The sequence below is a fragment of the Xenopus laevis genome, chromosome 1S (assembly GCF_017654675.1).
Source record: "Xenopus laevis strain J_2021 chromosome 1S, Xenopus_laevis_v10.1, whole genome shotgun sequence".
NCBI classification, from domain to species: domain Eukaryota; kingdom Metazoa; phylum Chordata; class Amphibia; order Anura; family Pipidae; genus Xenopus; species Xenopus laevis.
In genome coordinates, this window is record NC_054372.1 from 119784523 (window position 1) to 119807399 (window position 22877).

At 38.6% G+C, this 22877-nt stretch overlaps 1 protein-coding gene across 3 annotated transcripts in view; it reads left to right on the top strand.

The window, feature by feature from the left end:
* smc5.S (structural maintenance of chromosomes 5 S homeolog) overlaps nucleotides 1–22877 on the top strand; it is a 36315-nt gene that overhangs the window by 7393 nt on the left and 6045 nt on the right. For 2 of the 3 annotated variants that reach the window (XM_018234447.2, NM_001089003.1), the window contains 13 exon segments: nucleotides 1569–1709; nucleotides 2321–2482; nucleotides 4964–5035; nucleotides 9688–9943; nucleotides 11825–11979; nucleotides 12206–12319; nucleotides 13101–13195; nucleotides 14038–14170; nucleotides 15104–15277; nucleotides 15835–16004; nucleotides 16602–16725; nucleotides 17324–17446; nucleotides 18009–18134. In XM_018234447.2, coding sequence (XP_018089936.1) covers nucleotides 1569–1709; nucleotides 2321–2482; nucleotides 4964–5035; nucleotides 9688–9943; nucleotides 11825–11979; nucleotides 12206–12319; nucleotides 13101–13195; nucleotides 14038–14170; nucleotides 15104–15277; nucleotides 15835–16004; nucleotides 16602–16725; nucleotides 17324–17446; nucleotides 18009–18134 — 1845 coding nt within the window. 3 annotated transcript variants of the gene reach the window in all.

Sequence of the window (22877 nt, forward strand, 5' to 3'; positions counted from 1 at the left end):
AACATTACTTGGCTTGCAAATTCTTTTTGTTATACCAGTATTTCAGGCTTTTGGAATATCGGCCACTGCTTTGTATTCAGGGAGTTTGGCTGCAATGGTGCTTGAAAAGTGCTTTCTAAAAAGGGAAATAAGACCATGCAACATGCTGACAGTATTAGGTAAAAACCCCTTTGGAACTGTGGTATTGCCAAGTGATAATGGTTTGGCAACACTAGCATCAGCCATAGGCAGCAAGTTTTTGAATGATATGATTGGGAAGTGGCTATAGTCTGGGTAGGGCATCCTTTACCATGTGATTGTCCCCAAGAGCCCCATACAAGTTAAAATACCCCATAATATGCCAAATGAAAAAATTGTGCAGAATGCCAATATAAGTACATACCACAGCAGATTAAGTTCCATTAGCGGGGTAATGAAAAAAGGGAGAGCAAATATATTCACAGTTCAACCCAGTCGATGGGTGCATGTATTTGGGGCAACGAAGAAAGTTAGTCCAGTTAGTCCAAGCTTGATAAAAGACCAGTTGGTCTGAAACGTTGCTGTAATGCCCTTGGTCCAATAAAGGCAGTTTTATTCATGAAACAGTGGGTGCTGGACTAACTTTCTTCGCTAATATTGCCAGTGGAAGGTGGCCACTGGAGGACGTGCACCCAGCCAAAGAAGTGAGTTGCAGTTGTGCTGACTACTAATCTGCTAATGTATTTGGGGCAACAACAGAAATTGTGATGGCCTAGCGCATTTCATGCCTGTTGGGGCTCAAAGCCTATGAGTAAGTGCCCTAACGGGCACGAAATGCTTCAGGTCTTCACCTGTATGTCCTAAAATGCTTTTGGATTTTTAAAGGGGTGGTTCACCTTTAAGTAAACTTTTAGTATGTAATAGAATGGGCAATTCTAAGCAACTTTTCCATTGGTTTTCATTTTTTTTTTTTTTTTTTATAGTTTTATAATTATTTGCATTTTTCTTCTGTCTCTTTTTCCAGCTTTCAGAGGGGCGTCCCTGACCCCATCTAAAAGCAAATGCTCCGTAAGGCTACACACTTATTATAACTGCTACTTTTTATTGCTCATCTTTCTAGTAAGGTTCTCTCCTATCTATATTCCTGTCTCTTATTTAAATACATGCATGGTTGCTAGAGTAATTTGGACCCTAGCTACCAGATTCTTTATAATGCAAATTGAAGAGCTACTGAATAAAAAAGAATAACTCAAACCTTGAATAATAAAAAATAAAAACCGATTGCAAATTGTCTCAGAATATCACTCTCTACATCATATTACAAGTTAACTCAAAGGTGAATAACCCCTTTAACCGCTTTTTAGTTATTATTCTTTGCAGAAAACGCACAATTTCCGTTAAATATAATGCGCTGCAACAGAACTAAACAAAATTCCAGAAAAGCCTTCTAATTAGGGCTGAATGCAAAGAGATATTCAAAGGCTCTTAAGCAGCAACTTCTGCTCTATTATTTACTTCTTTTGAATAGTATTATTTGTGGATTGGAAATATAAATATGAAACATGCATATTCATTTAACATATCCCCTGTTTATATATTAAATCTTACAGGGTGCTTGCAAAAGTAAAGCTGAGTTTTTGGAAAAATTGAACCAAAGAAACGAACGGTACAAACAAGATGTTGAGAGGTACTACCAGCAAAAGCGCCACCAAGATAAAATTGACATGTTGGAAAGGAAGAGACCCTGGGTGGTAAGTGAGCGTGCCTTTGTTGTCTTGGTTTAGCTTTTCTGAGATCTAGGCACTAACCTAGGAAATTAGGAGAATTCACTTATCAATCAATTTCTACTAAGGGGTTTTAATTATGTACACAAGGACATAATATATAGGTAATAGACCCTGTTTAACCCCTTGAATCCAATAGTTGTTTTTTTTTTCTTTTTTAGTGTAATGTAAACAGTGCCTCCAACTGTAGTCAAGGAACAAAATAACTTTTTTTTTTTTTGTGTTTTCCATCACTTTGTATTTAAAAAAAGTCAGTCAGTTAGCTTGGGAGATGTAATGTCCAGTGGCTTTTTACAGCTTTACACAGTAACATATAGTAAGTTAGGATGAAAAAAGACACATGTCCATCAAGTTCAACTAAGTCTATATATAACCTGCCTAACTGCTAGAAGATCCAGGGGAAGGCAAAAAAAAACCCATTTGAAGCCTCTCTAATTTGCCTCAGAGGGGAAAAAAATCCTTCCTGACTCCAAAATGGCAATAGGACTAGTCCCTGGATCAAGTTGTACTATGAGCTATCTTCCATAAACCTGTATTCCCTCACTTGCTAAAAAGCGAAAATTGTTTGTGCTTTGCAGGAATATGAAAATGTGCGTCAGCAGTATGAAGATGTAAAAAAAAGTTGTGGTAATTTCAAGGATGAGCTAAAGAAGTTACAAGGATTACAAGCTCCACTCAATCAAAAAATCCAGCAAATTGAAAAGAGGCAGAGAATCATTGATGAAAAGATTAAAGATAAAGTAAGCCTTTATGCTGTAGACAGTACACAACCTAAGATTTACAAAATGAGTCAATTTGGACCGTTAAGTGTGGTAAATTTGACTGTTTCTGCATGTTATCGCTGTGAATATTTTTCTGCCAAAATTTTTGCAGTGACAAAGTTTACTAAACAGCATTGCGCTCAGAAATCACTCGATCACTCGCAGTAACTACGTTAACGAACCAGCTTACGTTAGCGGTAATTTTAGCCAGTTGCGACAAATTACGTTTGCGAATATTCATGCTGTATAATAGTCTTGTTCTATAGCAGTTAGTATGGCAAATTTTATTGTGGCATTTATGGCCGGAAATGCATCTTCAAAACACATAAACTTTGACTGATGATACCATCCAACAACATTACCAGAGTAACACCAATCAAACATGTATGTATCATATAAACTGATACAAACCCTTCTGCCAATAGAATCATATGAACAAGAAATCATACCAGTCAATCTATTTGCATCATATAAATGCACAGTTTAATGTAGCCAATCACAATGAAACCTAACCCCCTGCCAATAGGATCATAAAGTTACAGAAATCAAATATAAACAGCCGATAGACACCTGTCATTTCACACAAGATATCCCACTGATTGATTGGTTATAAGTAGCCTTGGCATACAGTGAATCTTTGACAAGAGTCTCCGTAGGAGTAAACAGACAGTAGTGAGAGAGTCCCGGGTCCTGAGTTCCCTTACAAATTTTGTGACTGAAAAAATTATTTACCGGCACTATATAGATTATATAAATCTTTTAATAAATTTTGCGAATATTCTGGCGTTAATTTTGACTTTGGCTGTTTCGTAAACCGGGCATTAATGTGTATGTAGCGTTATTTTCAGCGAATGCAATAACTGGCAAACACATATTCTTGCACACAAATTTATATTTACTGTAGGTTAGTAAATATATTCATGATAAATTTGTCTATATTTTGTGTGCATATTTTTAACGCGCTTTAGTAAACGGACGCCGATCTTTGTTATTGTATTATTTGTATTACTTAGCAGCTATTTCTGTTCAGTTGGATATTGTCATTTATTGTTACTACAGAACATACTTGCAACTTATGCTCTCTACCCTATTTTCCTTTCTTGTTTACTGATAAGGGTATGGGATCTGTTACCAGAAACCCATTATCCAGAAAGCTCCCAATTACTGGAAGGCCATTTTCCATAGACTGCATTTTAATAAAATGATTACAATTTCAAAAAAATTCCTTTTTCTCTGTAGTAATAGTACATTGTACTTGATACCAACTAAGATATAATCAATCCTTTTGGAGGCAAAACAATCCTATTGGATTTATTTAATGTTTAAATGTTTTTTTTAGTAGACCCCTTGTCCAGTTTTACCTGGGTCCCAAGCATTCTAGATGACCGGTTCCATATCTGTATATGTAATAATTAATAAAGGTAATGTGGCAGGAAATAGAAACTTTAACTGGTCTGGATCACACCTTAAATCCCCTAGGTCCTTTTGAGCATAACAAATAATTAGAAGATTAATTAAAGGTGTGTTTGTAGACCAAGTTAATCCAAATGTATTAACTTTTATTGTTCAATAAAATTATCCACTTTAAAACCTGGCCGGCCAGGAACTAAACATAACAATTTAAATATATCAATATAAATATATAACAATATAATATATCAATATATAAATATAAGATTAAAAAGAGGAAAAATTGTATTCAAAACATTTCAGGTAGGTGGTCACTTGTTATAAATCACAGTGATATAAATTATTAATAAAAAATATCCTAGGTTATATTTAGGTGGTTACCCCAATCTTGTAACAGATACAATGTATAGTTATAGTTCTCCAACTTGGGTATATTATGATGCAAGTTACAGTTCTCCAACTCGGTGGTCAAATGTAGAATAAATTTGCCCAATTGAGTTATGTTTAGATGATTACCCATGTCTTATAACAACTACAATGTAGAAAAAAATGGGTGTGAGTTATAGTCCTCCAGCTTGGGGTTTTTTATGGTGTGAGTTACAATGCTCCAAATCGGTAGTCAATTGTAGAATAATTTGCCCGATTGGATAGTCAGGCTAATTAACAACAGTGTTTTTGTCACTGCTTGATAAAGCCTTATAGAGGCGAAATGCGTTGCAGTATCCAGGTGGTGTGTCACTCCTAAGGTTTTACTACAATTCTGGAGTTTTACCCCAAAATTGTGAAAATTGGCAAGCTGCCGGGTCTTCCCCATACATACAAAAAACTTGGTATTCTGTAAAATAATATATATTTATATATTCTTATGGATAGGTGGTACCATATTTGCACCCACACTGGACCTTTGTGTTTTTGCAGGTAATATTTTGTCCCATATCTAAAATATTTGGATAAGAGAGTCTGAAATACAGAGCACCTCTGTTACTTTAATGCCACATGCTTTCTCATATGAGTGTATGCACTTTATCTTTTTACTTGAATATTCTACAGGCAATTGAGATAAAAGAAACCTCTAAGAATTGTAAGCAGAAACAGGATGAGCTGGAACAAAAAGATAAGCAGGTAAAGTACTGTTTGCTTACACTCGGCTTTACTTCTACATTACTAAATTTATACTGGCATTGTGTATATATAATGTTAAAATGTGTATTATGTACAGATTGTCAAACACTGGGGTTTCATAAATTGATATTAAAGGGATTCTGTTACTGGAAGACATGTATTTTTTATTTTTTTTTCCAAAATGCATCAGTTGATGTTCTGCACTGAATCCGCAACAGAGCAAACTGAATTTTTTGCAGATCACCCATTCCTAGCAGCCTAACCATAAAACAATGTGAAGGTAACCAGATAAAGCTCCCTGACACAAGATAACTCCTTTTTCAACTCCTTTGTCAACTCCTTTGATAAGTCCAACTGCAACTCCTCCAGTTACATTGAGTAGGAGGATCAATAGCCTGCCTGAAATCACTTCCATCATGAAGTGCTGGCTCTTTTTTTCAGCACAGGATCAGGCTGAGATGGCTGCCTCCATACCAATATTACAAGAAAAAAAAATACTCCTTTGTTCAGGAATAAAATGTTATATGGTAGAATTAATCGTTTACAGTGTAAATTATCTACCATTGTGTAATCCTAAATGGAAAATTGCCATTTTAAAAAAAAAAATATGGGCCGCCCCCTGGGATTGTAGGATTCCCGGTGCACACAAACAAACAAAGCAAACCATACTGTGGGTCACATGAGCCAATTAACAGAGATAGATTCAGACCGGATTCCCGGGCACCATGTGTTTTTTTTTCCCTTACCACCTCACTTCCGTGTCTCCGGGTAGGGACAGTCCTCATGCGCTGGGGAGTGAGGCGTGCATAACTCCCAGAAGCGCATCCTAACCGCACCGTGATCTGGTCTCTGCTCTCTCCTGCGCGGCTAGACAACTATGGCAACAGCGCGGAGCAGTCCTTCTCCCTGTGTCACTTCTTCCTAAAATCCTGCTGCCCTAGGCCCGGGCCTAGGTGGCCTTTCCCCAAATCCAGGCCTGACCAAAAGAGAAGAAAGAGTACATGAGGGTTGTACAAGGCCTCGAGTCCTCAGGGGTAATCCAGCCTGTTCCAAGAACAGAAAGGGGAAAGGGATATTACTCCAACCTGTTATGGTCCCAAAAAAGATGGTTCTTACAGACCGGTACTTGACTTAAAGACTCTAAACGACTTTAGGCGCCATTTCAAGATGGAGTCAATACAATCCGTATCGGGATCGATGGAAAAGAACGAATTTATAACTGTGATAGACATAAAAGACGCATACTTGCATATCCCAATACACCCCAATCACCACAGGTTCCTGAGATTCTATGTAAACAGGAAACACTGGCAATTCGTGGCACTTCCATTCAGCCTCTCATATGCCCCTCGTGCCTTCACCAAGGTAATGGTGGCAGTGCTAGCAGGACTCAGACCCAAGGGCATAACAGTCATTCCCTATTTAGACGATCTGCTTGTCAAGGCCCCATCAGTGGCAGTGGCCAAGGATCACACTGCTCAAGTACTCCAAACCCTACAACCAGGGCCGCCATTAGAAATCACGGGGCCCCGTACAACATTTTACCCACCCACCCGGGCCCCACTCACCCTAGCTCCCACTTCACATCAAAGTTAAAAGAACACACAGATACTAGTGCTAAATAAGTAACCCCACACAGACACAAGTTATAAAAAGCTTTTGATGGTCAGGGCCCCCTTACAAGTTTAAAAAAACCCCAAAAACATTGGCGTCAGGGCCCCCCTTACAAGTTGAAATAAAAAATTGGGGCCCCCAAAAAATATTTTTTAAAAAAAACATTGGCGCCAGGGACCTATAGAATATTAAAATAATACATTGGTGGCCAGGGGATTAAAAAAAAACAAAAAAAAACACAAATTGGTGTTCAGTAGAATTGAATTCATGGCTACAGGACTTAAACTTCGCCTCCTTTCGTGACTTTGGTTCTTTTAGGCTCTTCAGGACTTCGGCTATTTTCGTGGCTTCGGGTCTTTTTACTGCTTCGGGAGTTCGGCTGTTTGACTTTTCGGCACTTACGCATTTTCGGCTGTTTGGCTGGCCGCAAATCTTCGGCGCTGGCAAGAGGGGCCTGGCTCTTTCAAAACTGCAGCACTTCCAGGCCCCCCCTTCATGCCCATGCCACTTGTCCCCCCCCCCCCTGATGGTGGCCCTGCCTACAACAGTTAGGATGGCTGATCAACCACAACAAGTCACATCTCAGACCGACACAGACAATAGAGTACCTAGGGTTGATACTCCACTCGAGCAGAGGAAAGACCTATCTCCCACAAGAGAAGGCCAACATACTACAGGATCGGACTCACTCAAAATTTCCGATACGGTTTCTCTTCAAACAGCCATGCAGACACTGGGAACAATGGTGGCCTCCTTTCCAGCCATCCCTTATGCCCAACTACACACCAGACCCCTTCAACATCTGATACTTCGACACCAGAAACGAGATCGCAACAACTTGGATCAACGGATTCCAGAACAGGTCAAACTTTTCCTAGTGGTGGCTTCTCCCTCAAAGGGTCAATGCAGGGAAACCCTTTCCCAATCACCAATGGACTATGATCACTACAGATGCCAGTCTGAAGGGTTGGGGTGGAGTACTCGGCAACAAGACCGTACAGGGCTGTTGGAACCAGGAAGAGAAAATACTTCCAATCAATCTCTTAGAGCTCAGAGCAATACGATACTCACTGGAAAACTGGACTCCACTCTTCCTAGGGAGTACAGTGAGAATCCAATCAGAAAATGTGACGGCGGTAGCCTATGTAAACCACCAAGGAGGCACGCGCAGTCTAGCGGCACTAAAGGAAGCAAATCAAATCTTGCAATGGGCAGAAAACAACGTCCCGGCAATATCCGCGGTATACATTCCAGGGGTGGACAACTGGATGACAGACTACCTAAGCAGAGAAACTTTGGACCAAGGCGAGTGGAGCCTTCCAACTGATGGGGATACCCAGAGGTGGACTTAATGGCTTCCCGCTACAACCACAAAGTCTAGAAATTTGTGGCAAGAAGTCTAGACCCACAGGCCTACTCTTAGAGGCGCTTAGACGCGTTGGTGATTCCATGGGCATTCAATATGACCTACGTCTTTCCTCCACTAGCGCTTCTACCAAAGGTATAAACCAATGCTACTCCGTCTTCCCCAGAGACTAGACCTCCTAACTCAAGGACCCATTGCCCACCCGAATTCACATCAGTGGGCTTTAACGGCGTGGCTCTTGAAGCCCTAGTCCTGAGAAAAACAGGAGCACCAGTAGAGGCCATTCCAACTATGTTACGTGCCAAAAAACCTGCATCGGCAAAAGTCTACCATAGAGTGTGGAAGACGTTTGAGTGGTGTGAGAACCGAGACAAGGACCCTCAAAGAGTGAGGGAGGAAGATATACTTTCCTTCCTACAAGACGGTTTCGTTAAAGGGTTGGCACTAAGTTCTCTAAAGGTGCAGGTATCTGTCCTTTCCATTCTCTACCAGAAGAGACTAGCATTACGTAGTAACATAAAAACATTCCTACAAGGGGCAACTAGAATAGTTCCTCCCTACAGATGCCCAGTCCCTCTATGGGACCTCAACTTGGTGCTGTCTACACTACAGGAGGAACCCTATGAACTGTTAGACATGGTTCCGTTACCCACTCTTGCATAGAAGGTAGCCATCACGTATAGTGTCCAAGCTGGCAGCACTTTCGCGCAGATCTCCATTCACTATCATTCATCACAACAAGGTGGTGCTGAGACCAACACCAGGTTTTCTTCCTAAGGTGGTATCAGAATTCCATCTCAATCAGGATATGGTGGAATCCCTCACTTTGCCCGGAGCCTAAAGGTTTGACAGAAACCAAACTCGACGTAGTCCGAGCAATCAAAACTTGCCTTGGGGCAACAAAGGACATGCGGAAAACTGATGCACTGTTCATATTTCCAAATGGTCCAAAAAGAGGAACTAAAGCTTCCAAAACAACCATAGCAAAGTGGATCCGATCCATAGTTACCAGAGCCTACGCAATTAGAGGAAAACCACCTCCGTTTAAACTCAAGCTCATTCCACACGCTCCCTTAGCATGTCCTGGGCCATTCAACACCAAGCTTCAGCTGAACAGGTCTGCAGAGCTGCGACCTGGTCCTCCATTCACACCTTCACATGCTTGTACATCTGTCAGCCAAAGCCTGCTTCGGGAGGAAGTTGTTACAGACTGTAGTTAAGTGAGCATCTAGGGGTTGTGTCCTGCCCTCAGAGGTTGCTTTGGGACATCCCCATTTTGCCTGTGTTCCCCAATATAGGCAATAGAAAAATTTGAGTGCCAGTCGGCCCTGCTTTTTCTACACATCCTTTGCTGTATTGCTCCCTAAAGCTGGGGGTCTGGGGCTGGTGCACCCGGACCACATTCACTATTTGGTGATTTGTGATGCTCTATGAGATCTGTGATGATCTTTTTAGAAAGCATATTGCCATAACAATTGTAATGATATCTGTTACTGCTCCTCGCTTGTAATAGGTCTTTGGTTCTGCAGTGTTACATATATCTTCCAAATTTGCTTCTCAGAAAATTATTCATTTACAATGTTTACACTTTACCCATTATATATAGTTTAAAAGGAACATCCTTTTTGTCAGTCAAAATGCCTGATGTCTTGCATGTTCCTATGCGTTTTAGATTGAGGAAGTCCAGCAGTCACTAAGAGTGAAAAGAGATGCGGAGCAGGAGAGACAAAAGAAGATTGGCAACATACGTAAAATGATCGAAGATTGGGAGAAAGAGCTCAGTGCTATGACAAACCAAGAAAACATTCAGCCAGAAATGGATTCTATTAACACCGACTTTCGACGCATCCAGGATGATAAAGCAAATATTGAAAGTGAAATGACTGACCTGAGAATGGAGAAGGATAATCTGGAGAGAGAAAAAAAAGGTATGATTTCCGTCCGTACCAGATCTAGAGCTAAACATACAAGGGGATTGTGGATTTACTCCAAACCTTTTACATTTAAGTATAATGGAAATTTATTTTGGTAAAATGGTCAAATTGTGTGTGATTATACATAGTAACATGGTAAGTAAGTTTGAAAAAAGACACGGCCATCAAGTTCAACCTTTTATTTCTATTTTTTTTATCTGCCTAACTGCTAGTTGATCCAGAGGAAGGCAAAAAACCCATCTGAAGCCTCTCCAATTTGCCTCAGATGGGGGAAAATTCCTTTCTGACACCAAAATGACAATTGGACTAGTCCCTGGATCAACTTGTACTATGAGCTATCTCCCATAACCCTGTATTCCCTTACTTGCTAAAAAGCCATCCAACCCCTTCTTAAAGCTATCTAATGTATCAGCCTGTACAACTGATTCAGGGAGAGAATTCCACAACTTCACAGCTCTCACTGTAAAAAACCCCTTCTGAATATTTAGGCGGAACCTCTTTTTTTCTTCTAATCGGAATGGGTGACCTTGTGTCAGCTGGAAAGACCTACTGGTAAATAAAGCATTAGAGAGAGTATACGATCCCCTTATATATTTATAGTTATCATATCACCCCTTAAGTGCCTCTTCTCCAGCGCGAACATCCCCAATTTGGCCAGTCTTTCCTCATAGCTAAGATTTTCCATACCTTTTACCAGCTTAGTTGCCCTTCTCTGTACCCTCTCTAATACAATAATGTCCTATTTGAGTGATGGAGACCACAACTGTTCTAGATGGGGCCTGTACTATCTTGAATGGCACTTATAATTATGCACACTGTAAAGCAGTGCTGTCAAACTGGCAGCCCACGGCCCCCCTCATGAAAGTCTGCCTGATGTGACTGTTTACCTTGTGAAATATTAAAAGGTATCAGTACTGAGGTTTACTAGCACCTGCAATGTTTACACCTCAATTTCAGACCTTGAGCTACTGCATTGTTCACACATGTAATCCCCCTGCATTGTTCATACTTGTACCACCTCTATAGTTCACAATAGACTTGGGCGAATTTGACCCCTTTTGGCAAAAATTTTCCGCCGGGAAAAAGTTAAAGTCTATGCGTGTCAAAATGTTTGGTTTTTTTGACAAGCACCGCCATACAAGTCTATAGGTGTCATTTCCATGACGAAACAAGGCGAAAAAAAACGCCCATCCCTAGTTCACAACCCTAAAGCCCTGTACTGTTCACACCACAGACCCATACTGAAAGTGCCCACACTTTTTACCGATTCACACTCCAGACAAACTACTGGTTTCGTTGTACATAACACAGTATGAACTATTCATCTTAGAGTGGTCCTGATAAGTTTCCCTGTCTCCTGCTGTAGTCTACCTTTGCTATGCTCCCTGTGTGTGTGTGTACCCTACTCTGCCTGCCCTATTCTGCCAGTGGAATTTGAACCTGTTAGGGTTTGTTAGCATTTATAAATTGTTGTTAGGGGGTCTCTTAGGTGTTTAATTATGGGCTGGGGGTTGCTGTGTTATCCACAGGGGAGGAGGATGTATGTGGATTTAAGGGTATGTTTTAATATGACTTAAATGTTCACATATGAGTGCTTTTGTATGCTACCACCATTAATGTGGAATATGGTCTTAAACGTTCTTGTGGTAACATGGGTGTGGTTTGAAATGGGTGTGAAAAATGCCAACCCTTGGTAACGCAGACATTGATGAATTACTAAGGATTTCCACATCTAAATAAAGCCGTGACTTTCTAATCTATATCTATCATGTATATGTAATATATATTTAAGCAGTTGATCTTGTGCATTTAACAGTTTCATGTTTTGTCTGAATTGTGCATTTTTTTCATCCATTTTATGTTTTCTTAACACAGAAAAGGCTAATAGAATTAAGCAGTTTGACAATTTAATGAATCTCAAAGAAGAAAAACTGAAGAGAATGTATTCTGATACTTATAATGCTGTTGTGTGGTTAAAAGAAAATAAAGATCGATTTAAGAACCGTGTTTGCCAACCAATGATGCTGGAAGTAAGTCCTTAATTTAAACCGTATCGTTCTCTCTTGCAAACCATTTTCTGTTGCTGGAAGTGGTACAGTATGCTCCAATTACACACTGAGCCCTCCTTCTCTTAGATCATGTGTTGATCCTTTTGCTTAGTGCGAATTGTTTAGTGTTATTCCAGTATATTGTAAATAACACCACTGACTCTTTGTTCATTGAACCCCCTAATATGAAACGTTTTCATTTGTACAGATTAACATGAAAGACCAACGCCATGCAAAATATGTTGAAAATCATATTCCCATGAATGATATGAAGGCTTTTGTTTTTGAAAGCCAAGAAGATATGCAAGTGTTTCTAAAAGAAGTAAGAAACCTAATAATGTCAAAATATTTAAAGAATACTGCTTATTAAACTCCAAGCATACACTATGATTGTCCTCTTTGGCTATGTGGCCTAGATTTACTTCTTTAACCCATCTTTTATGTGTTTACATTTCTGAGTCCTTTCTTAAACCTTTACTTTTCATCTACAATGCTGTTTTGTGCATGTTATGTTTCATTGCCGATTTAAGCAGGAAAGCTATGGACAATTTTGCACGTGCCTTCTTTTGGCACTTTAAGCGCTGGTTTCTGAGTAGCCAACTATGCAATGCTAAAATGCCAAAACAGTTATGTATAGACTGTATTGTTAGCCAATAGTACTTTTTTTGTGAACTGTTGTCTGAAAAGTTCTTTTAAGGTTAAATCTTTGGTAGCCCATGGTCTGGTTCAATCCTTTGGGGCTGTGTATTTGGGCGACTTATAAACATAGCACTTAAAGCATCCTAAACTTCCCAGTGTGAAGTTGACATAACTTCAGCTCTGAATTTTCCACTGGTACAAAACCAGGGTAACAATTACATATTGGTTTTATACTAATAACTTTTCCAATCATACTCCATGTTATTCTCAGAGAGAATTCCTTGAAGTCTCAAAAAGTGTTCCTTGTCCTGTAAGCCTCAATGCAATTTCCCTGAAGTTCTATGGAATGCTATAAAGCTTTAGTAAAGTTTTGTTTTGAATCAATTCCCTTTACAAACGGTTTTTCAGGTTTTTCTTTAATTTTGTTTGCTAGTTAATTAGATACTTATTATGTTTGCTTTTAGGTGCGTGATAAGCAAAATCTGAGAGTAAACACTGTATGTGCGCCCCAAGAACCATATGCAGAGCAAAGGCCTAAAAGACCTATCACTGATCTTAAGTGAGTTGATGTTACTGTTCGTGATGTGCAGGTTGACTCGAAACCTGCAGTGACCCGGGGGTTTGGGTTAATATTTGACCAACTTTTGCGGGTTAGGGTTGGGTGCAGGGCAGACTGGAGAAGTACACTCTAATCAGAGATGAACACAGAAGTAGAGGAAGATGCAAGTATGTGCCGGTGTGGGTCCTACAATGGCAACATTTTGCTGGTTAGGGTCAGCTGCAGGTTTTGTGGGTTAGGGTGGGGTGTGGGTTGAGTTTTTTTCCTGACATGCACATCACTAGTTACTGTGTAGTACAAGTTATTAAAAGCTTTTTACTGTTAACTCTGTGTGTCAAATACAAATGTAAATAGTGTTCAAATAACTTGTCAGAGCTTCAAAGTTAGAAAACCAGTACAATGGCTGAAAAAAGCAAGGGAACCTATTGCCTATACAGACAACATTTCTGTGGAACTGTAGGGTAAAACTTCCTTACTTAGGGTAGGACTACACTGACCTTTTCGGCGCGATCCAACGTGCTGCTATGGAAATAGGGTACGTGAATGCATTGTCGGATGAAGTAGCACTATTGACACGACTGGCAGACGCTGAAAGCTGCGTCTGCATCCGACAGTCGTCTCGCGTCTGATCAACGCTGCGACTTCGTCTGTCATTTCTATCTCTTAACTTATTTCCGTTGCTGGCGTTTTGATGCAGCGCATCGGATTGCAACGAAAACGACCGTGTAGCCCTACCCTTACAGTGGGTCATGCAAAGTCTCTATAACTGTAGGCAATAATACATATTACATCTACCCCCTTGATGTGCAATTTTTTAATCCTTCATTTGGTATCGTCCACAGGCAGTATGGATTTTTTTCTTACCTTAGGGAATTATTTGATGCTCCTTATCCAGTGATGAATTACTTATGCTACCAGTATAAAGTGCATGAGGTACCTGTTGGAACAGAGCAAACTAGATCTATGATTGAAAAAGTAAGTAAATAGATATGTTTAAAAGGTTTATTTACTATACGATATAACCAGCAAGACCTGGTTTTGTCTTTTATTTTGCTTTAGAGTTGTGTTTAGTGATGTTGTTGACAAGCTGAAATATATTTCAACCTATGGACAAAAACTCAATCATTTTGAAACAAAGGGACTCTATTATAGCTTTTTACACTGTCATTATTTCCTAATACTGCTTTGTTAAAAAGTAGCTAACATTTAGAGATGGGGGGGGGTGATTTTGAGTGGGTAAGTTTGGTTCTTTTGCTTCATTGCTTTTTGTGTGTGGAACTAATGTGCACTGTTACTCCTGACTAAAACTTTGCTAAGTGTAGTTGCTGAGGGACTATCTTTTAATGAAAACCAAGCCAGTAAGGCTCAGCAGTGGGTACTACAGCCAAAATTCATTTGCGTTCCTAGCAACATGGCTGACGTATTGTTGGGTGCTTGGCTTTACTTTTCATGTAACCAACAACGGAAAAACCCTCTCCAATAAAAGACAAAAATATTACATAATAAACAAAAAAAATACAAAATATTTCTATAAAATAGACTTCATGGTGTAAAATTTAAATGGTCATGTTTTCTGTAGTTTGGAAAAATAAAAAGGCATACATCTCCACTTGCAAGAAATTTACAGATCAAAACTGTCAAAATGTAGAATTGTCATACAGTATCTGATAGAAGAAACTGAAGGATTCACATGTACTCCTTTTCCATATGATCATCTAGGGATAAATTATTCTTGCCTACAATGAGTAAGTCACTCTTGGATTTGAATAAATAACTTACTCAAATAGAGCCTGCTACCAAAGTTCCTCCTGGGACTTGCTAGAACCAGCTTTTTTTTGTATTAAGATGTAAATGTTTAAGTGGCTGTGATATTTCCCAATGTACTAATTATATACATCTTTTTGTTAGGTAATTAAAGAAACTGACCTTCGACAAATGTACACAGCAGAGGAAAAGTATGTCACAAAAAAATCTGTTTATAGCCAGAAACTTATTTCAAGTAATGTGTCCTTAAAAGGGGCTCAGTTCTTAACTGTCACCGTTGATGCAGAAGAAAGGCAGCAGGTGGTAGATCAGCTAAAGGTAAGACAATTGTATCTACTAGTTTTTTGTTTTATTTTGTGTGTGTGCTGATTAGTGCTCATTAGCTCTTTAACTGTCCTCTCTCTCTTGTGATCGCCTTTTTCTTGTTGATCATGGGGTATTTTTATGAATTCTTTAAAAACTTTCTGGATTCCAGAGGCTATCTCTGAGATCCAGTTGTCTACCTCTTTCAGTCTGCAGGGCCATTCCGTACCTATGCATAGTATTTTATACTGAATGTACTGATTTGTAGTAAGAGTCCAACCAGCTTCTATTACCCACACAACCTCCTACTGATGCACTATTGTTTGTTTGAATATCTACACTCTGAAAACACAACCCAGAGTATTTTTTAAGATTTAAACGCGGCTATTACTTTAGAACCATTTGTATAATCTGTATAATTTCAATAATAGCCATCTTTAGACTTTATTTTAAATGTAACTGTACACACCATATAAAATTTGTAAAATACCACACACGGTTTTCCTCTCAACAGTGGCATAGTTCTGCGGTCAAAATGTTCAGCTTTTTAAATCTTTTATTTTTGTAAATAGGAGATTGAAAGAAAATGTTCCACTATAGAAACTTCAATGGAGCAGTTGGCTGAGAGACAAAGGTCTTTGGACCGAAGAGATAATGAATTGAGATTGAGGAAGAAAACAATTTTGGAAATGAAAACCAAAAAAAGACAACTGGAACAAAAAATTTCTACAAAATATGACAGGTACCCTAATATACTATATCTTTGTGGATCAGGTGTAAAAGTATTTATTCTGTGTTTAAGGTTTATCCCCCAAAATAATACAAATTTGTAGCTGTCTTTACATTGAGCTTTCTTTGTTTCAGTACTATGGTGGCCAGTCCTGGATTGTGCTTAATACAGGGGATTTTTTTTGTTAAGATGTTGTTAATAATGGAACTTAGTAGTAAAGCCAGCAAGAGGTGGCCAAAGGAGCGAATCTTTGGCCAATTTGGCTTCCTACTTACTGGGCAGAATTGTACTGATCCGATTGTTTGCCCCTGGGGCTTATCAGGATGGGACCACATGAACCCATTAAAATCTCCTAGGTAACATGGTGCAGATATGTGTTAAGTAGTTGTAGAACAGTGTGAAATTCATGGTAGGTTGTGGCCAGCCAGGTTGAGACTGTATCATCTTAAGATAGACTAAAAGCTATTAACTGCTTCATTGACCATAAGAATTATTAATGTCTTAGTATTTTCATTAGACATGTACAAAGAGATTTTTCCCACATTATGTATGTACTGGTTCTGATGTGTTCTAAAGTATCTAAGGATTTTTTACTCTATTTTTCTACAGCTTGAATCGATTGGAACAAGATAACTTAAATTTAGAGGAAGTTCAACAACAAGCTAATAACAGGATAAAAAATCTCAATGTACAGAAAGCAAAGCTTGTAAAAGATCTTCTGGAGTTAATGAAGGTAATCCGTTCATGCACGGTTGTATAAAAAAGGCAGTGTATAGACCAGAATGGGCAGATATATTTCTCAGTTATTATTTATTCATATTGAACAGAGCTTTACAGAGATTTTACATCAGTCCCTGCCTTAGTGGAGGTTCCTGCTGCATTTGTACACACACTGTGGTCAATGTTTTCAGAAAGCAATTTACTTGCCTTTAGATTTTTTTTTTAGGTAACCCAAAAGCACAAGGAGAACTAAAAAACTGCTTGCAGGTAGTGTCCTTGCTGGAATCGAACGTAGAACCCCAGTACTACAAGGAAGCAGTGCTAACAATTGCACTACATATTTTAAGCCAAATAAATGAAACATCATTTGGACTATGTTATTCCTGCTTGTTTTAATTTGTTTATAAGAAAACTCTTGTATCGAAGATTTAATTACTAATAAATGTAAGCTACTGTAATTTCTATAAAACTATGCTCTGTGAATATGAATTAATTACTAATGATCACCCACAATGCATTTCTAAACTTTTGACCTTTTTAAGCCAATCTTATGCTTAACTCATGTCTGATATTGGCAAGCATGCATTCTTAAGTTTTTCTTCATTCCCTAGAAATGTACATCACTAAGTATAGAAAAAGTGGAGTTGGCCCTCCAAAGCACTGCTATATCATCTGAGAAGAACAAAATTGAGTCTGATTACAAGAGTGCCACATCACAGTTAAGGGAATTAAAGGTCAGTTTCTTTGTAGTTATTTGTTTTAATCAAATCTGTTCAGGGAAGAAAACTTTGGGTGAATTTGATCTGTAGTTACTAATCTATATGAGAGTATTCTGGAGGTGGAAATGATGAAAGGTACTGTGTGGAACCGAAACATTTGACAAAATAAATCTCTCTTTTGATGAATGACTACATTTATGCAAATACATGCATACCTGTTCCTGCAATACCAAGCAAATGTACAATTTCATTTGGATTATATTCCATGTAGGCACTCTGGTTTGGTCTGTATAAATATGCCTGGCTGCTGTTCAATTAACTTAATCAAATAGTCGTGTCAACAGGATAATGCGGCATACCGGACTTATGGTGAATCATAACAAAATGTAATAATAAAAAATTGTGCTGTGGTTCACCTGTGTGAAGTGGTATAAGCCAAGTTCTTGTGCTGACTACACTAATTAATATACAATAGCCCAAAAGCTTGTTAATAGCTGGGAGAGTTTTATACTATACAGTTAACTATATTTCATATAATTATTTTTTTTATCTTTTTCTCCCCAACTACTTTATCCAGAACCAATATGACGGTATTGAGGCCAAGAAGCTTCATTTACTTGAAAACTGTAAAGGACTCTTGAGAAAAGCAAGGCAGGCTTGTAACCTAGGACCAAATCAAGCTGTGCCTCAAGATTTTCAGACTGTAAGTATTTATAACAAGGTTACATATAAATTAGTGTTATGTAGGGTGGTACAAAACCAGTGTATGCAGGCCTTTTCAACACTTGCAGTGAGTTGTGGGTAAAACTTATGTCCATGGTCCCATGGCAACGACACAAAGCTCGGATTCCTCCTACTTTTGTTGGCCAAGGATTATTTCTTTATTTGCATGTGCCCATCTCCCTTCAGTGACATGACAGGGATAGTGGGCGAGTGTGATTGTAATGACAATGTAGTGCAGTCATTTAGCGTCTGGCACAGGTCAACTTTTTGTTAAAGTGCTTTGTTAATATACACAAATGGCTGTTAACTGTTCAAATACGTAAGGGTTTTTTTTTTTTAGCAGCCTGTCTTAATTATTCCACTCTATTCCACTGTAAATAGGTTATTTGTAAGTTATTTCTCCTGTTCTTTTTCAATATGTTTCTGCATCTATAGCATGGTCTAGATTTTTTGTGTAATAAGGAACTATTGATATAGGGCCATGGCTGAACTACATTTCATCATCTTAGAATTAAAGATTGAATGTAAACTCCTGCTCCGATCCAACAGCAGTTGGTAAGGGCCAGGAATCGCATTCAAGCTGAGTTGAATTACAGTTGTATTTAATTAATTGGATATTGTTTGATTAATTGGTCTCTAATATTGAGATAAATTCATTAAGGTCTTTGGGGAAAAAAAACCCTGTCTATAAGTGCATTCTGGAATATAGTATGATGTTAATACTTACAGTGGACTTTATGATTTATATTGTATTGTGCTCATGTGGGTTGCAAATCCTGAAAAGATATTTCATGTGGATCTACAAATGAAATACATTTACTCCTGAGGGCAGTGTCTCCATTTTGGTAATCTAGTGTTTGCTTTTTTTTTTAACATATTTATTCTCATATTATCCGAACTGTGGCTGTGCCTTCTATATACTGTGGGCAGCATTGTGATTAAATACTGCAGATAGACCATTTAAAGATGAGTGAAGTATAAAAGCAAGTGTAATTGGTTGAAATGAAACTTGGCAATTTCCATGTAGACAATTGTCCACATAGATGCTTATGCTAGTGCATCCAAGACTTTTATATCTCATCCTGCTTTTTTATAGAATAGAGCAGGGATACCCCCAACTTTTTTTTTCTTTTTAAACGTGTGAGCCCCATTTGATTGTAAAAGGAGTTGGGGAGCAACACAGGTATGAAAAAAGTTCCTGGAGGTGCCAAATAAGGGCTTTGATGGCTATTTGGTAGCCCCTATGTGGACTAGCAGTTGAAAAGAGACTCTGTTTGGTGTTAGACCTGGGTTCTATGCAAGCACAACTTGCCTCCAAGCCAAGAATTGAAAAAAAGCAGCTGCTTTTATGACATTGGGAGCAACAGCCAAGGGAAGGGGTTGCTGAGCAACATTTTGCTTGTAAGCCACTGTTTGGGGATTACTGGAATAGAGGGTGCAACCCAGGACCACTCATGGTTTCAGACTGAAGTGGGGTTGTAAGGTGAGAATCTTTGGACACTGTTCTAAGCCACATTGCAAAGGCCAAATTTGTGTTATGGATGAATAAGCAGTGCATAATTGCTTCTTCTGGGGAAAGCGATTATAATGTGTGCAAAATAAAAACATGTTTCTAATATAGTTACTTAGGCAAAAATGTAATCTATAAAGGCTGGAGTGCCTGGAACACTACTTCCTGCTTTTCAGCTCTCTAACTCTTGAGTTAGTCAGCGACTTTAATGGGAGCCACATGGGGCATAACTGTTCAGGGAATTTGCAATTGATTCTTAGCATGCAGCACAGATTCAGAAGCAAACAATTATGATCCATGTGGTGTCATTTATGGGTGAAGGAATTGCATTTTGTTCCCCATAGTCCTTTTTCTTGAAGGACAAGCTTTATAATTTGCCTCATTTCATAAAGCACTTGGACAGCCCCCATAAACTGTTAGGGTTCTTCCTTCTTCTGATATGAGCACATAAGCAGTACACAACCTCCGCATGAACATCTGTACATTCCATGGTGGCTTATGTGAATGCTCTGATTCAGGTTCAGCACAACTATTATGAAAAGAATAGTAATTCCATCCTTTGTATTTATACTTTGCATTTATTTTTGAAGAGTATTAATGTAATACATCTTTCCCAACTTTTAAACTTAAATCCTTTTTTTCTGCAGACTTCCAGATTGGAGTACTCACATTTATTAGACATTCTTGATCGAATTGTGAATAATGACAGTCAGGTATTTCTGGGTTGTTTCCACAAAATATAGAGCAAAAATATTAAAGGAAAACTATACCACCTATGTCGGTCACTAAAAAAAAATATTGTTGCAAAAAGCACCCCATGTAACTGCTTCATCTAAATAAACCATCTTCATAATAATATACTTTCTTAGCAATATGTGCCATTGGGTAAGTGTAAATAGAAAACTGGCATTTTAAATACTAAGGACTGCCACCGGGGACCATGTATTTTGTCTTTTGCTGCTTTATTTTTGGTCAAGTGATCTCTGAGGGAACATCATAAAAAAGGTGGCTCAAGGTAAGAGATGTAAAAGGACAATATTTACTGATATCTATATTCCAGTTTGGTAAGATTCTGTAATAGGTCATTTAATATGATCATTTATATCGCATGTATTCATTCTGGAGGTATAGGTTTCCTTTAAAGGGGACCCGTCACCCAAAAAAAAATATTCCAAATCCTTTATCTTAGTCAAACAAAATTACATTTAATTACTTTATATAAATTATTTGAATCTTGTTTCCATCAGTCTGGAAACTCATAATTACAGCAAGTAGGCAGGAACCATTTTGTGGACACTGTTATTAAGACAAGCCTTGTATCATCTCAGAATCTTATTTGTGCACCAGAATGGGGGACCTGATGTCCATCCCCATGCACTGGTTACACAATTAAATGGTGAAGAGAACAGGGGAATGTGAGGAGAGCAGTGACATCTAGAAAGTGCTGAATGGAAAGTGAAAGTAATTGCTTGTCCCACGGAGGGGCAGACAATATTTGATTGACAGCTGAGATTTTTATGAGTTTACAACAGCTATGAATGCTTTAATTTAAAAAAAAAAAAATGGATTTCATGTTTAATCTAAAAATTATTTATTTATTATACAGCTTTTAATGTCTGGGTGACAGGTCCCCTTTAAGATGTTTGAATGTTTTGTCTGCATTTAAATTAAATTAAGCTCCCTTATTTCTTAATTTCAGCAAAATTCACTTCTATTTTCTGAAATGACTGCTAGTATTAAAGACAACACACATTTTATATATCCTGGCAGTTTATATAATTCTACCTTGTGTTGTACTGCATCTCTGGATGACAATTTCAGAATATAGAGGAAAAGCAGTTTCCCTTACTGTAGGCAACATGTATTTTAATGTAAGCAAATTTCTTAAATGTACACAGATTAATTCATAGACATACTAAGGTGTCAAATTACCCAATCATGTGATATTATTTTTACACTAATTGTAGTCTTCTGGAATCTAGGCTATTTAAGATATTTGTTTCTGCTACTTTTTTGAGATAATGAAAGCACGTGTATATGCCTACAGGGAAATGCACAACCTCATTCAAGCACAGAATTTAAAAACTTTTTTTTGTTTTTTTTATTCAGCATTGCACTCCTCCGCTAGGTAGATTGATTACTGATGAAAATGCCCCCTTGGACATTCTCTTGTGTACTCTGTGCCTAGTAGAAGCTCTTCTAATCTGCAACCAGATTTCAGATGAGAGTGAACACTGTATGGGGGTAGAAAAAAGTTGCTTTCCTCATTTTCCCAATCTACCTACCTTTTCTTCTTTATAAATCCCCACCGCCCACTAATAAAACTGTGAATAAAAATCTATAAAAATAAAATAGCTAAAGTTTCAGCTCTAGCAGCAATGGTTGAGCACTCCAAACAAATTGTCTGCGACACTCACATGCTCAGTGGGTTCTGAGCAGCAGTTGAGGAACTAAGTTTAGGGGTTGTTGCAAATTATCAAGCAGAAAATGAGGTTGGCCTGTTCGCGCTGCTTTGCTCTATTCGGCTTTATGCGGTGCCGAACATGACGTCGTCAGTTGGTGGGAAGTTTGAATATTTAAAGGACTCTTTGCTTACAGTTTGTTGCCCAATGTAAAGGTCTATTTGTAGTTCCTGGGTGCGATTTCTGAGTTCTTGACCCTGCCTGATTCTGAGCAAGTCTTGTTTGCTGCCTGTCACGACCTATGCTCCAGTGTCCTGATACTGTACCGTTCTGACCGTTTGGTGGTTGACCCGGCCCGTGTCTCGGACTACGCTACTTGTTTCCATTCTTGTACCACGTGTGGTTCCCTTGCCTGCCCAGAGCTCTCTCCCTGGTCCTCTCAAGCTAAGACCTGGTGGCACCCGATTAGCGGAGGGCTCCTCCTGATGCAAAAGGTGTTTGTTCTAGGCAGACAACTGAGCCGCGACCGGGATTTTGGGGATTGTTCTGGGTTTGGGATACCAAACAAAGAAAAAATAAAGGGCCCAAATAAATGTACTGTTTCCTCCATGCCTGTGCTTGATCCTTCAAATATGATACTTGTACTGACTGCATGGTGCACCCACTTTCTGTACTACCTTAAAACTAATTAAGTAGCCATAACTGAAAAAAAAGTCAAAGTCCTAAAAATAATTTGCAAAACATTGTGATCATTATGTGTCACTGAATATCTTCTTTATGTAGGGGCCATTTATTTACCATAACTTGTTGG